At 35.1% G+C, this 12,496-nt stretch overlaps 1 protein-coding gene across 1 annotated transcript in view; it reads left to right on the top strand.

Moving 5' to 3' along the window:
• Nucleotides 1–12,496, top strand: part of na (sodium leak channel non-selective protein na) — a 53,838-nt gene that overhangs the window by 1,033 nt on the left and 40,309 nt on the right. The window contains exons 4-9 of the mRNA XM_071595042.1: nucleotides 1,033–1,256; nucleotides 6,365–6,493; nucleotides 8,840–8,985; nucleotides 9,111–9,358; nucleotides 11,305–11,526; nucleotides 11,789–11,956. Of these exons, the coding sequence (XP_071451143.1) occupies nucleotides 1,033–1,256; nucleotides 6,365–6,493; nucleotides 8,840–8,985; nucleotides 9,111–9,358; nucleotides 11,305–11,526; nucleotides 11,789–11,956 (1,137 nt within the window). The remainder of the gene's footprint in view (nucleotides 1–1,032; nucleotides 1,257–6,364; nucleotides 6,494–8,839; nucleotides 8,986–9,110; nucleotides 9,359–11,304; nucleotides 11,527–11,788; nucleotides 11,957–12,496) is intronic.

The following is a 12,496-nucleotide window of genomic DNA, read 5'->3' as shown; positions in this document are numbered from 1 at the left end:
TAAAAATTTGATTTATTCCTCGTTATATTAAGCAAGCTGATTATATTATTAAATGCAACTTTAAAGTTTATGTTTATTTCACTGCAAATTGTTAATCGACTGGTAAACCACCATGGTAATCCACACATGGAAGTTATATTGTAGTGTACAATTATTTACTTGTTAACAATATCAGACATGAGAGAAGTGCAGGCATAAAGCTTTGGACAAAAGCCATTGCCATGCTGTTCTTCACCTCTACTCTGTACTACTTTTGGGAAAGAGCACAAAGATAGCCCAAGTAAAAAAAATCACTACTCTTTAGGTCCCAGGTTACAATTGGAAGCATTATGGTTGGTGTTTCTAAAGGTCTTTGAGAGAAGAATCAGCATTTTTTATGTTAAACAATTTTCACTGTTTGCCCCTTCATAGTAAATGACTATGATTTCCTCTCCACTAACTAAAGATACAACCAGTTATACCTCCACCAAATACCCTGAGCTGAGCTTCGAACTGCATTTGATATTTCAAAATGTAGCAGGATAAACATGATCAAGGTTTTACTGTATCATGAATATGAATTCGTATGAATATGTTCTTAATTGTATTTAAAATTTGCTATAGTCATGCCAAACTGATGACTATCATATGCAGTGCACTCTATGGCAGGCATAATTGAGTTGGGATTTGAAACCCATATCTTCAGATTTGCCAGCAAGTTCTACCCAATTTGGAACTTTTATTGAAATAGATTGAAAATAATTGCTCTAAAAAGTTCCTTGAGCATGAAGTAATTGAACCTAGGAAATTATATTAAAAACCCTTTCTTGTATTTTAACTATCCATAGTTTCCTTCTTTTTACTTCTCACTCCCAAGCATATATATGCATAAACCGCCGTTAATATGTAACTATATGAGCCTCATATCAACTGCATTGTAAAAAATAACTTCCATACCTTCCTTCAGTTTTTAAACTATACCCTCCTTCTAATAAATGGTCGTCAACCTTTAGCTGAAAGTTTCTTCTAATCTGGTTGCTTTTATGTTTTCAGGGAGAAGTTCCATATTTGAAAGACCATTGGTGTCAGTTTGATGCTAGTATGGTTCTCCTTTTATGGGTTTCAGTCATACTGCAGATGTTTGAACTTCTGTCCATTGTAGCTCGCTTCTCCTGCCTGTCTATCCTACGTGCTCCGCGTCCACTTATAATGATACGTTTCATCAGAGTCTTCCTTAAGTTTTCCATGCCTAAATCACGCATCAATCAAATATTCAAGTAAGTAAAGTTATTTTTATTTTTTATCTATCTTGGGTCTATTCATATCAGTTCAATAAAATCAAAATCTATAGTCTCGGGGGTATTGCTGTTACTTTCAGTGCAGGTTGAATGAAATCATGAAAAATAAAAGTAAAAAAATTTTACTAAGTGGGTTTTCATTATAATAAATAAGCAACTTTTGCAAATAAATAAATACAACTTAAATGGTAAAAATTTTGAACAGATGTAAATAAATAATAGAAAGTTTTTTATCTATGCATACACTTAAATGGTTTTAGGGAAAAGCAAAATAAATGTAGAACTGTAGTCAATCAAAGTCTAATCCATATGAAATAAGCACAACAGTCGTTTGGTTTTCCATAAACTTTTTATTTTTATAAAACCTGGATTTCCTGGCAACTCAGCTATGTACCTGATGATGTTGTATAGCAACAAAACCTCGATTGTACAGTATGAAAGTTTGTGGAAAACCAAGTGACTTTTGCTATTTTAACATGAAGCAATTCTAACAAAAGACTCCAGATATCGTTATTCTAATCTGTTCTATTATAAGCATAGTTTTCTCATTTATGTACCAGAGAAGATGATCTATATTTTCTTTGAAAAATAATGTGTGTAAACATGCACAGCCATGCCTTGGTTAGTGCAAGGGATATATTCTAAAGACTCTTTGCTCCATGTAGATTTACATGAAAAAAGGAATTTTAGCATAGAGCAGATAGGGATGTAATCCAGATACATACTACCACCACAAATATTCATCAGTTAAAGTGATAGAAACTAAACACATTCCATTTAAAATGCTTGAAAATGTATTTTTGCAGAAGTATTTACTGTTATCATTATTTACTTCAAAGGTTAAACATAATAAATAGCATTGTTCTGCAATAAATATCTACTTGTTTAAGCCTTTGGCAAAAATTATTACCTTTGTAGGAGGGATGTTGTTCAACCACTTTGAGTCAATTTATGAAACAAGGTTTTTTCCATTTTTTCTAACAATACACTACATGACCAAGAAAGTTTTTTCACTGGAGTATCCAGGCCAGATGCTTGTAAACTTCCTATTTTTTCTTTAATCAGGAGCCTGGTTTGAACTGTTGATGTTGAGAACTTAATTTTATATGCACATTCACGGTGTCCATTTTGAGAGCACTCACTTCAATTTACCTTCTACATTAAAATGTTTCCTTGAAAATTTTGAAGGACAAATCTATTTCATTAACTGCACATACTTTTGTCATTCACTCATTTTCACTTAACTTCAAACACGTACAAATATGTCACAGAAAATAAAGGCTACATATTGTGGGTGATATAACAACTCTGTCTTCAGTGACTGCTTTTGGATCACGCCAAACTGACTCCTGTACCTGATGGTGTTGTATAACAACAAAACCTGGGCTGTACAATATGAAAGAACGTGAAAAACCAGATGACTTTTGCTAATTTAACATGAGACAATTCTATCTCAAATACATACTAAAGAAGTAAAAATATCAACTACAGCTAGTATACACTTTCACTTTCGATGTATGATGAATAAAGAAAGTGCAAAGTTTATTTTACCTTTATTAAGCACCGTGATGATGACGCTTGAGCGTTGAAACCGGTTGTACACTAATAAAGAACAGTGGAAAGTTACTTTGTATTCTTAATTTCATTCACCAATATCTTCTTTGGAAAAAATGAAATTTTAGCTGAAAGTAATAAAATGTAAAAGTCAATTTGTGGTTTACACATTATATATTTAAGAATTTAATCTCTTTGTGGATCCATTGCCAAATTTTCTTAACATTTTTGATAAAAATGAAAATAAAATGATGAAAAAAATTTGACTCTTGGCTTTCATGAGAAATACATGTTTTGAAAATACCAGGACACATTTTTTCTATTTTCATAATGATATCTGTCTGTGTGCATGAGATAATTTTTCTAGACACAATATTTAAAAAAGCTATCATATAAGTTTTGTGAAATTTTATATCTATCAATTTCATTTAGGGTGTATAAATTGATTATAGATTTGGTAAAAGCTGATTAATATTTAAGAAAAAACTATAAGAGGGGAGAATTTCCATATTTTTTTTCATTTTACCTTAAAGAGGTCTAAGAAAAAGTTTGATAGGCCTGAGTAATGTATTACATTAGCATCAATTATTGACTACTTCCCTATCCTTGGTTGTGGAAAAGAGAATTTTATGGAGGAACCATTAGTAATACGCTGGCCCCTAAAGATTTTTATTTTTTTAAAAGTTAATTTTTCATTATTTAATTGAATAATTTTAATTTGTAAACTCAACTATTTATTTATAAATCAGAAGCTGGTTTCTTAGTCAATGCCGTATAAAATCCATCTGTCTATCTTGATTTAATATTGTATAGATTTATTGGTATACCTACAAACAGTGGCATGCCTCCCTGGAGATGTTATTATTACAGGTAATCTACCGGGTCTGGTACATTTTGAGGGACACAACTACCAAATAAATATCTTGTTTCTCCTAACAAAACCCAACCCAACATCCTACTCTACAACAAGCCCCACTTTATCTCTGTATAATTCCTTCCTACCTTCATCCTGCCCAAAATCCCTATCCTATTCCTGCACCTTCCTCATTATCCTAACATTCTCCCTTCTATCACAGTCTTCAACATCACATTGCCAATCAATGCGCTTTGCATCCATTTTTACTGTTTCCTTAGAATTTCTCCCAGCAATTCCCTCTCCTCCCCCTTTGTACCTCCTCATTTATTTTCATTTCTGTCCACGTCACCCTCTCCATTCTTCTTCTGACAAAGTCTTTCGACCAAATTTCTATCTCACAAATGCCACAAATTAGCCCATAAAAACTCTTCCTCACATTTTCCTAAACCTTTAGTAGTTCTGCAGGAATATTACTTACCCCACAGCCTTATGTCATCTCATCTCCATAAATGCACTTTCAATGTCATCATGAAGTATGCCTGGATCTAAGCCATCTTCATCAACGCCATATTCTCTCTGTATGTCTAACCTCGCTGGCCTAATTTCTTTATCTTTCAGTTCTTATATACATTCCTCACATCTCTCTTGGATCATTCCTGGTTCATCTGGTATTTTCCCCGACTTATCTCTCTTTTTTAATACAGATTTTCCCTTCCTATGTAAACTTTCCGCATTCTTGCACTGCTTCTTCCACCATGCTTCTTTTGCCCTATTTGTTACCCATCTCAATTTATTGTTTAACTCTTTGTACTTCCTTCAACCAAAACCTGTGTATACATTCTTCCATTTTCTTCTCTCATCTATCTTTCTAATCATCTCATTCATGAACCACGGTTTCCTAGTCCTTTTCCCATTAACTGTTCCTACAGTTTCTTTTGCGGCTTCTGATATCCCTTTCTTGATACCTTCCCATTTTTCTGCGATAGTACTCAGCTCTTTACTGTCCTCCATGATTTTCTCTACAGCCTGCTGATACTCCTTCCTTGTCAATCCATTTAATGCTTATTTATTCCATTTTCTATCCCACTGCCCCTGCCTTATCTTTTTGAAATGGACGCTACATTTCATAACAACTAAATTGTGGTCAGAGTCCGCATCTGCTCCCGGGAAGCTGTGCAAATTTATCACACTGTTCCTAAACCTGTGTCTAACCAGGATATAATCTAGCTGATACCTTTCTGAGTCACCTGGCATTTTCCATGTATACCTGCGTCTTTTGTGGTGTCTAAACCAAGTGTTGGTGATGACTAAGCCCTGTCTCCTGCAGAACTCAACTGCTTTCTCCCCGTGGTCATTCCTCGTGCCTAAACCGTAGTCCCCGACCTCATCACCATCTCTTCCTTCACCTACCGTCGCATTCCAATCCCCCATCACTATCAAATGTTTCCCTGCAGGAACACACGCGATTATGTCCTCTAATTGATCGTATATCCTATCGACCTCTTCCTCTGTATGGTTGCTCGGTGGCATGCATACCTGAATAATAACCAAGTTCGTCGATTCTGCTTTTATCTCTACTAGTAATATTCTATCCATTACCTGTTCTATATTGACTACGCTTCTTCCTACCTCTTCATTTAATACTCTGGCTATCCCTCGTTGGCTCTCGTCCCTGCCACTGTATATTATTCTATAATTATCACTCCAGTAATCTCCGCTATACTTCCATCTCACCTTTTCTAATCCACTGCCCCAGCCTTATCTTTTTGAAGCAAATGCTGCTCTTCATTACAGCTAAATTGTGGTCAGAATCCGCATCTCCCGGGAATCTGTGCGTATCGATCACGCTGTTTCTGAATCTGTGCCTAACCATAATATAATCTAACTGATACCTTTCTGAGTAAACCTAGCATTTTCCATCTATGCCTATGCCTTTTGTGGTGTCTAAACTGAGTGTTGGTGATGATTAGTCCATGTCTCCTACAGAAATGTATTTCTTTCTCCCTACTGTCATTCCTTGTACCCTAATAGTAATCACCCGCCAGCACAGCTCTAGGGGTCATTGGAATGTACAAGCCCTTACACCACATCTAGGTTTTAGTCCGTGGGAGGGTGGAGATGTTATATAAATCCTGATTTAAGACCATGAGACTATTCCTCCCATCCCCCAAAAGAGGGAAACCTCTCACAGGCAATTCTACATCTAATATAACACTCAATCAAGAAGAATCAAAATTAAACCCTGCTCTGTGTTGAAATTGTATATAGTTTTTACATTGTTATTTGGCACTCTCTGTCTTAAGTTTCACTTTTTCCACATCTATCATCCTCTAGGCTGTCTCTTCATCATTTTCCTAATACTTTATCTTAAGTTTTTGTGTCCTTAATTGGATAAGAATCAGTATTCTTTGCATAGACCCCAAAACTCTTTTAACTATTCCATTAATACTTTATGCATAAGATAAATATGAGGGAATTAAAATGAGACATTAGTAAATGCATTTGCAATAGAAGTGTGTTCTCGTAGATAAAAGTAATTTTTTTCTCCTTTAACATCAATCAATAAAATGGTGAAATTGTAATAATTTGTGATGTTTTAAATGTAAAATGGACAGCATACTAAGAATTGCTTTTAATTTGAGTGGAAAGTAACTTGATTTCTCTCTCTTCTTTATAGGCGTTCAAGCCAACAGATTTACAATGTTACATTGTTCTTCCTGTTCTTTATGTCTTTATATGGTTTACTAGGAGTGCAGTTTTTTGGAGAACTTAAAAATCATTGTGTTCTCAATGACACAGAGCCTGAGTAAGTATTGGTCTTTTAGCTTGCATAATTATAGCTCTATCAAATTAATAAAAAGTGATAAATGGCATCATTATTATTTTACCATCAGAGATTAGCGATCATGACTTTGCTCACTTACAGATCTCATGTCTGCTCTCCTCTTTTTAAATTAATTATCCTTGCTAGTTTTTATAATATTTACCATTTCTTTTCATTATTACATTCAGAGATGTCAGGCAGATGTTCACAGCATTCATTAGAATTCTGGGAAGTAAAGCAAATAAAATTAAGGTCAAAATAATGTCACCCTTAATTTTTCACTGTAAGATAAAATTTGATAAAATTTAATGTTTCTTCGCACACTTTGTTATAACTACTGTTTAATGTGCCAATGATTTTTCGTGTGGCCTTGGCACAAGTGAATATAAGTACTTCCAGTGTAAGAGAGGAGGGTTTTATATTAGAAAAATTCAGGACATATGCATATGCCATTCCATTAAAAAAGTGAGGATTTCATGAAATGAAGATTTATTAAATTGTGGACTTGTTGGACATGGTATTGGTGAAAAGTATTGGGAACAATTTTTTCCTGAGATGACTGTACATTGTAGTGCACAGGCTCAGTGGTGGGGGGTCTGACCTTCAACATCCGTCAAATACCAATCGCCTGCGAGCATTTGTTCAGGCTAGATTATGTTTTTAGTGGACCCCTGCTGAGTGGCTCAGTGAAAGCGTGATATGCAGCGAATGATTGAACTGCGGTATACCATCAAATTTTGTGTTGGACTAGGAAAATCAGGTGCAGAGACATTGGACACCATTCACCTAGTAAACAAAGAAACTCTTTGTTTTTTGTGTAGGGTTAAATACAATTTCCTTCATCAAATTCTTCCTCACCTCTGCTGCTACAAACCTAACCTAACTGCCTTTATATAAAACTTTGGCCTTCTTGGTGGCTGATTCTTTCCCATGGCCTTGAAGCAATTCTTTTATATCCTCACCATCAGCAGCCCTAATGCTGACCAAGAGCCCAAGACTGAATTTATTATCATATCTTCTATCATATTACTGGTCGTGTTTGTCACTGTGCCTGTCATCTCTATAGTAAGGCTACGATATTTGAATGTAGGAACACAATGCATAAACCCTGGTACCACTGCAGCTTTTATCTTTGAAATCTGCATAGTTAATATGGTTGTGCATCTAACATGGGCTCAGATCCCTTTGCCATCTCAAGCCTTTTCACAAGGCACCCAAGGTGACGTGTAATTCTTTAAACTCTTCTTATTTCTTTATTTTCTTTCTATTTTCTCATTCTTTAACCTTTCTTCAGCCTGTTGGGCCAAAGATAAAGTCTTGGGGGAGTACACTTGATTCTTCATCTAATCATTCTTTCGCTGAGGATTGCAACAGCGTTTATGTTGGTCAGACCGGCAGGAATATCAATTTACGAGTCAAGGAACATGCTAGGTGTCACAAAAATCAGAATAACAACTCTCTCTTCGCCAAGCATTTACTAGAATTCAACCACAGCAGTGACTTTGTCCCAGAGATATTATACACACTCCCAAAAGGATTAAAAATGGACGCTCTCGAGCAATTAGAGATTAGAAGGCACTTGGTGAACCCCAACACGACACTTTGTAATGAGCAATTATTCCCATACTCCTCTCCACTCCTCTCCGAGAAATTAGCCTGGAAATGGTCAAAACAATCCATCAACGCACCTGCGAGCCCCCACCCCTCTCAAATCCTTCCAACCCTCCCCGCCCCCACTCTGTCCTGAGGGTATAAATTCTTTCTCTGTCTGTTTTGCAAATTTGTACCTGATGATGCCGCAAGTCGGTGAAACGCGTTGTACCGTATAATAAAATCTGTGGAAAAGTACGAGTCTTTCTTTTTAGTATGGATATAAATACTTCCACTAAGTGAAGCCTGAAACAATAGAAACTATTTGTATGTTATTGCCGGAGTTTACTCGTGTATGTCAGAGAAGTAGTGACATGCACAGCTCGGTTGACAGTTCCTGGCACTTCAATTCATAGAAAAGCAGCGAGCAGAGGGGAAAGGGGGGGGTTGTTAAAGGACAAGGCAGACTTTCCTCTCCATGTGGAAAGGAAAGGCACGGGACTAAATACTGGTGTATTTACCGTGGAAAACTTTCACCCACAAACCCCTTTCAATCCACTCCATCAGAATGGAATGGTCCATACCAAAAACAGGTTTCTGCACAAATGCCAGGGAATTTCAACCAAGCTATAATTTTGAATTCTTTTCTGAAATTAGCCTGTAATGTAACCATTAGAAGCTGAGTGTATAATTTACATGCTGAAAGTTGTAACTGGTCTTTATTCTGTATTTTTTCAGAAAGATAACCATTAATAGTTTGGCCATCCCTGACACGTTTTGTTCAATTGATCCTAATTCTGGTTACCAGTGTCCAAAAGGAATGAAATGTATGAAACTTGATCTATCTCGTTATATTATGGGATTTAATGGCTTTGATGAGTTTGGTAAGTTGATAATTTATTTGCATTTTTTAATTGTTTGAGTTAATGTCATGCCTGGAAATTATATTTCTTCATTAATTTTTTAAGTGCTTTTGAAGACTGATCCATGTTCCAATGCATAATTTCAGCTACCAGTATATTCACTGTATATCAGGCAGCTTCTCAAGAAGGTTGGGTTTTTATCATGTATCGTGCTATCGATTCACTTCCTGCGTGGAGGGCAGCATTTTACTTTTCTACAATGATATTTTTCCTTGCTTGGTTGGTGAAGAATGTTTTCATTGCTGTTATCACAGAAACATTTAATGAAATCCGTGTGCAGTTTCAGCAGATGTGGGGTGTTCGAGGCCATATTGCCAGCTCTACAGCATCTCAAGTAAGTGATCATTCATTGAGGTATATCGAAGGTATTATGCATGTATATAGGAGCTGGACAAGATCAGTACCATGTAATTTATTTTTCTAAAGTGTATTAATCATTTGATGATATGTAGCTATATCTTATCTGGCTGCCCTCATGATGTGTGATGAACTGAATTGGCACATATGTGGGAATTCACTCATAAGTAAACTGTTGACTTATATTTTCTGCTGTACACTTTATATTTTGGGAGATTTGTAATTTGAAATATGTATACTTCCGCACTTGACTTTGCTTGTTGTGCTAAATTTTTGTTGAAATTTCATGTTTCTTTCAAGGCTTTCCTTTCTTGAGTGAAGCTCTCTGAGGTTCTCCACCGAATCATAATTTTTAGTTCCTACATGTTGATGTACACTAATGCAAACTTTTAGATGCATGAAATGAGTGTTGGATTAAAATTTCAAAAATGGAAATGCAATCCCAATGGGACCAATCCCAAAGAATAAAAGGAAAATGTGAATAATTGTAGGTACTGTTATAAATATTAGTATATCAAAGTATCACTGATTTAGTACTCATAGGTTGTTACTCGAAGGACTTATTAGAGCTTCTTGATATTTTTTAAAGATTTTCCCCTGGGTGCCTTTGCAATTATTATTATTATTACTTTTTATTTGCCCAGAGATCACAATACAAAATACCAGATAGGTGGTGTATGTACATGATATAAGGCACGTCATAAAGGAGCAAAGACACAGGCTCAATTAAGGTACATAAAAGAAATGATGCTCATAGTTACATAAATGTTTGGCACAAACCCATGAATATTGGCTGTAACATGCGCATGAAATATCAAATTCAGAAAAATCATTGATCACCAACATGAATCAGACCATGACCATTGCTAGAAACTAAAAGTATGAACTTACTGGTGGGGAATATTGTTGAGATATTCGTCAACCGAGTTGAACATATTGCGCTGTAGATATATTTTTAATTTATGCTTGAATGCAGCAGTTCTCTTTGTATCCTTGATACTTTTGGGTAGTTTGTTATATAATCTGATGCCCATTTCATTGGGTCCTAGACAATAGATTTTAAAGCAAAATTTCAATGAAGCTTTACGTCCTTTTTATGGTAATATTTCACCAGGTCATCATATCCTTACTGTTTCAAATTTTTGTTGACATATTCCTTTGATTTTATTTTAAGAGATGTGTTCTTTAGATATCACTGAATTCTATTTTGTCATATTCATACTGGCGAAGTAATTCTCTGATAGTTTGACTGATGTTGGTTATGCTTCTAAATGAGAAAGGAGTAATACATGTAAATCACATGATTTCTATACCCAGTTCTCAGTCGTAGGTGCCAGACTGCTGGAGAAGTATGTGAAATATACATCCTCATTCTATCATTGCACATGGTGATTCTCACAAACTCATGAGTTTCCGTGTGTTTTGAGAGATACCTAGTGAGAATGTGAATAAGCGACTACATAGTTTCATCATTATACAAGTATTCCATTCCCAAAGTCGTCTCGCTAGTTATTGCATCATGGCTAGTTTCAATATTTTTGTATCATTTTACTGTGATAATGATATTGTTTGCATTGTTTAAGTCTATTTATTGATAGATGCCTCTTTTTGAACTAAATTAAATTCCCCTCTTATTTTATTTATAAATATGCTCCTAATTTTGAGGGTTATATTTTGGATATGAGGGATCTTATAGGGAAAAATATAGTATTTTAACATGATGATGACACAAAATGTCAAAACCTAGGTGTAAATATTCACTGTCAAACTCACGAAGTTAGTTTCATTTCGTTGAAAAAAATGGTAACCGAAATCCCAAAACTGTAGTGATATACTTCCAATTGATAAAATATAGCTTTGGAAAATATTATGTTATCTTTGACAGGATTTCACTATCTACCATTATTGTTCTTTGAATACTAGGTACTATCTGGTGATGATTCTGGTTGGAAGCTGATTCGAGTTGATGGAAAAGGAAGTGGGGGTTCTGCTCCTCCAGTGTGTCAGGCTGTTTTGCGCTCTGCTTCATTTCGTCTTCTTGTGATGGCTGTTGTGCTAGCCAATGGAGTTGTAACGTCTACAATGACATTTCGACATGATGGTACTCCTCGAGAGGCTTTCTATCAGAATTATTATTACATAGAGGTACGTACATGTATACTGTTATAAGCGGTGGTACACTCTTCACTAGAATTTTTTCATAATTTCTTGATTTTTACTAAATCTTTCCTTAAAAATTGACCAACCACCAGTAATCATCATTATTGGTGATCTTCTAAAATTTTATTTGTCAATCATTTTGGATTTTAAATAATCTCATGTTTTAATCTTGAGAATGTTTTAAAAAAGTATTCAATTCCTTTATGTGCTAGAATATAATAAATATTGACCATTGTTATTTTTATAGGTTGCATTTACCATATTCATGGATTTGGAGACATTGTTCAAGATATGGTGTTTGGGATTCAGAGGCTATTTCCGGCAGTCAATCCACAAGTTTGAACTTTTGCTGGCAATTGGCACAACTTTACACATAATACCTGCTCTATATTTATCAGGCTTAACATATTTCCAAGTGAGTTTTTTCTTATATTAATTACAATTCTAGAAAATTAAGCATATTCTTCATTAGCTAAGAGCCTAATCAAAATATCTATGCACATACAAGCTCTATATTCATCTGACTTAGCAAGAGATCACTCAGTTTGCAAGAATTTTTGGGAATCCCTGATCAGATGCTATGGAAAATGAGGGAAAACATACAATGAAAAATAGTGTTTTATATGGATTCCTCCCCAAGCATTATTTTAGCTTTGCCTGTAGATACTTCACAAATGCACATAACTTAATGAAGGGTTTGCAATGAAACTGTTTCATGTATGAAACAAGGTGTTTACCACTTTGAATTGTTGCCTCCGGTTGATGATACTCTGTGACAGATATAAGATGTTACAGATGGAGAATGAAAGGAAAAATAAGGAGATGAAAACAACCAATGTGTGGCAAATCTGATTCATAATAAATCTTAATCTGCTGAGCTTAGAATGTATCATTTCTATAATTATCATATAATTTGCTGCCCTAAATGTGCATTAATTGTGTGCAATCATAGATA

Source organism: Hetaerina americana, unplaced genomic scaffold (assembly GCF_022747635.1).
Source record: "Hetaerina americana unplaced genomic scaffold, ioHetAmer1.1.p SCAF_7, whole genome shotgun sequence".
Classification (NCBI taxonomy): Eukaryota; Metazoa; Arthropoda; class Insecta; order Odonata; family Calopterygidae; genus Hetaerina; species Hetaerina americana.
Note: the sequence above shows the minus strand (reverse complement) of the source record. Positions and strands in the feature narration are given on the sequence as shown.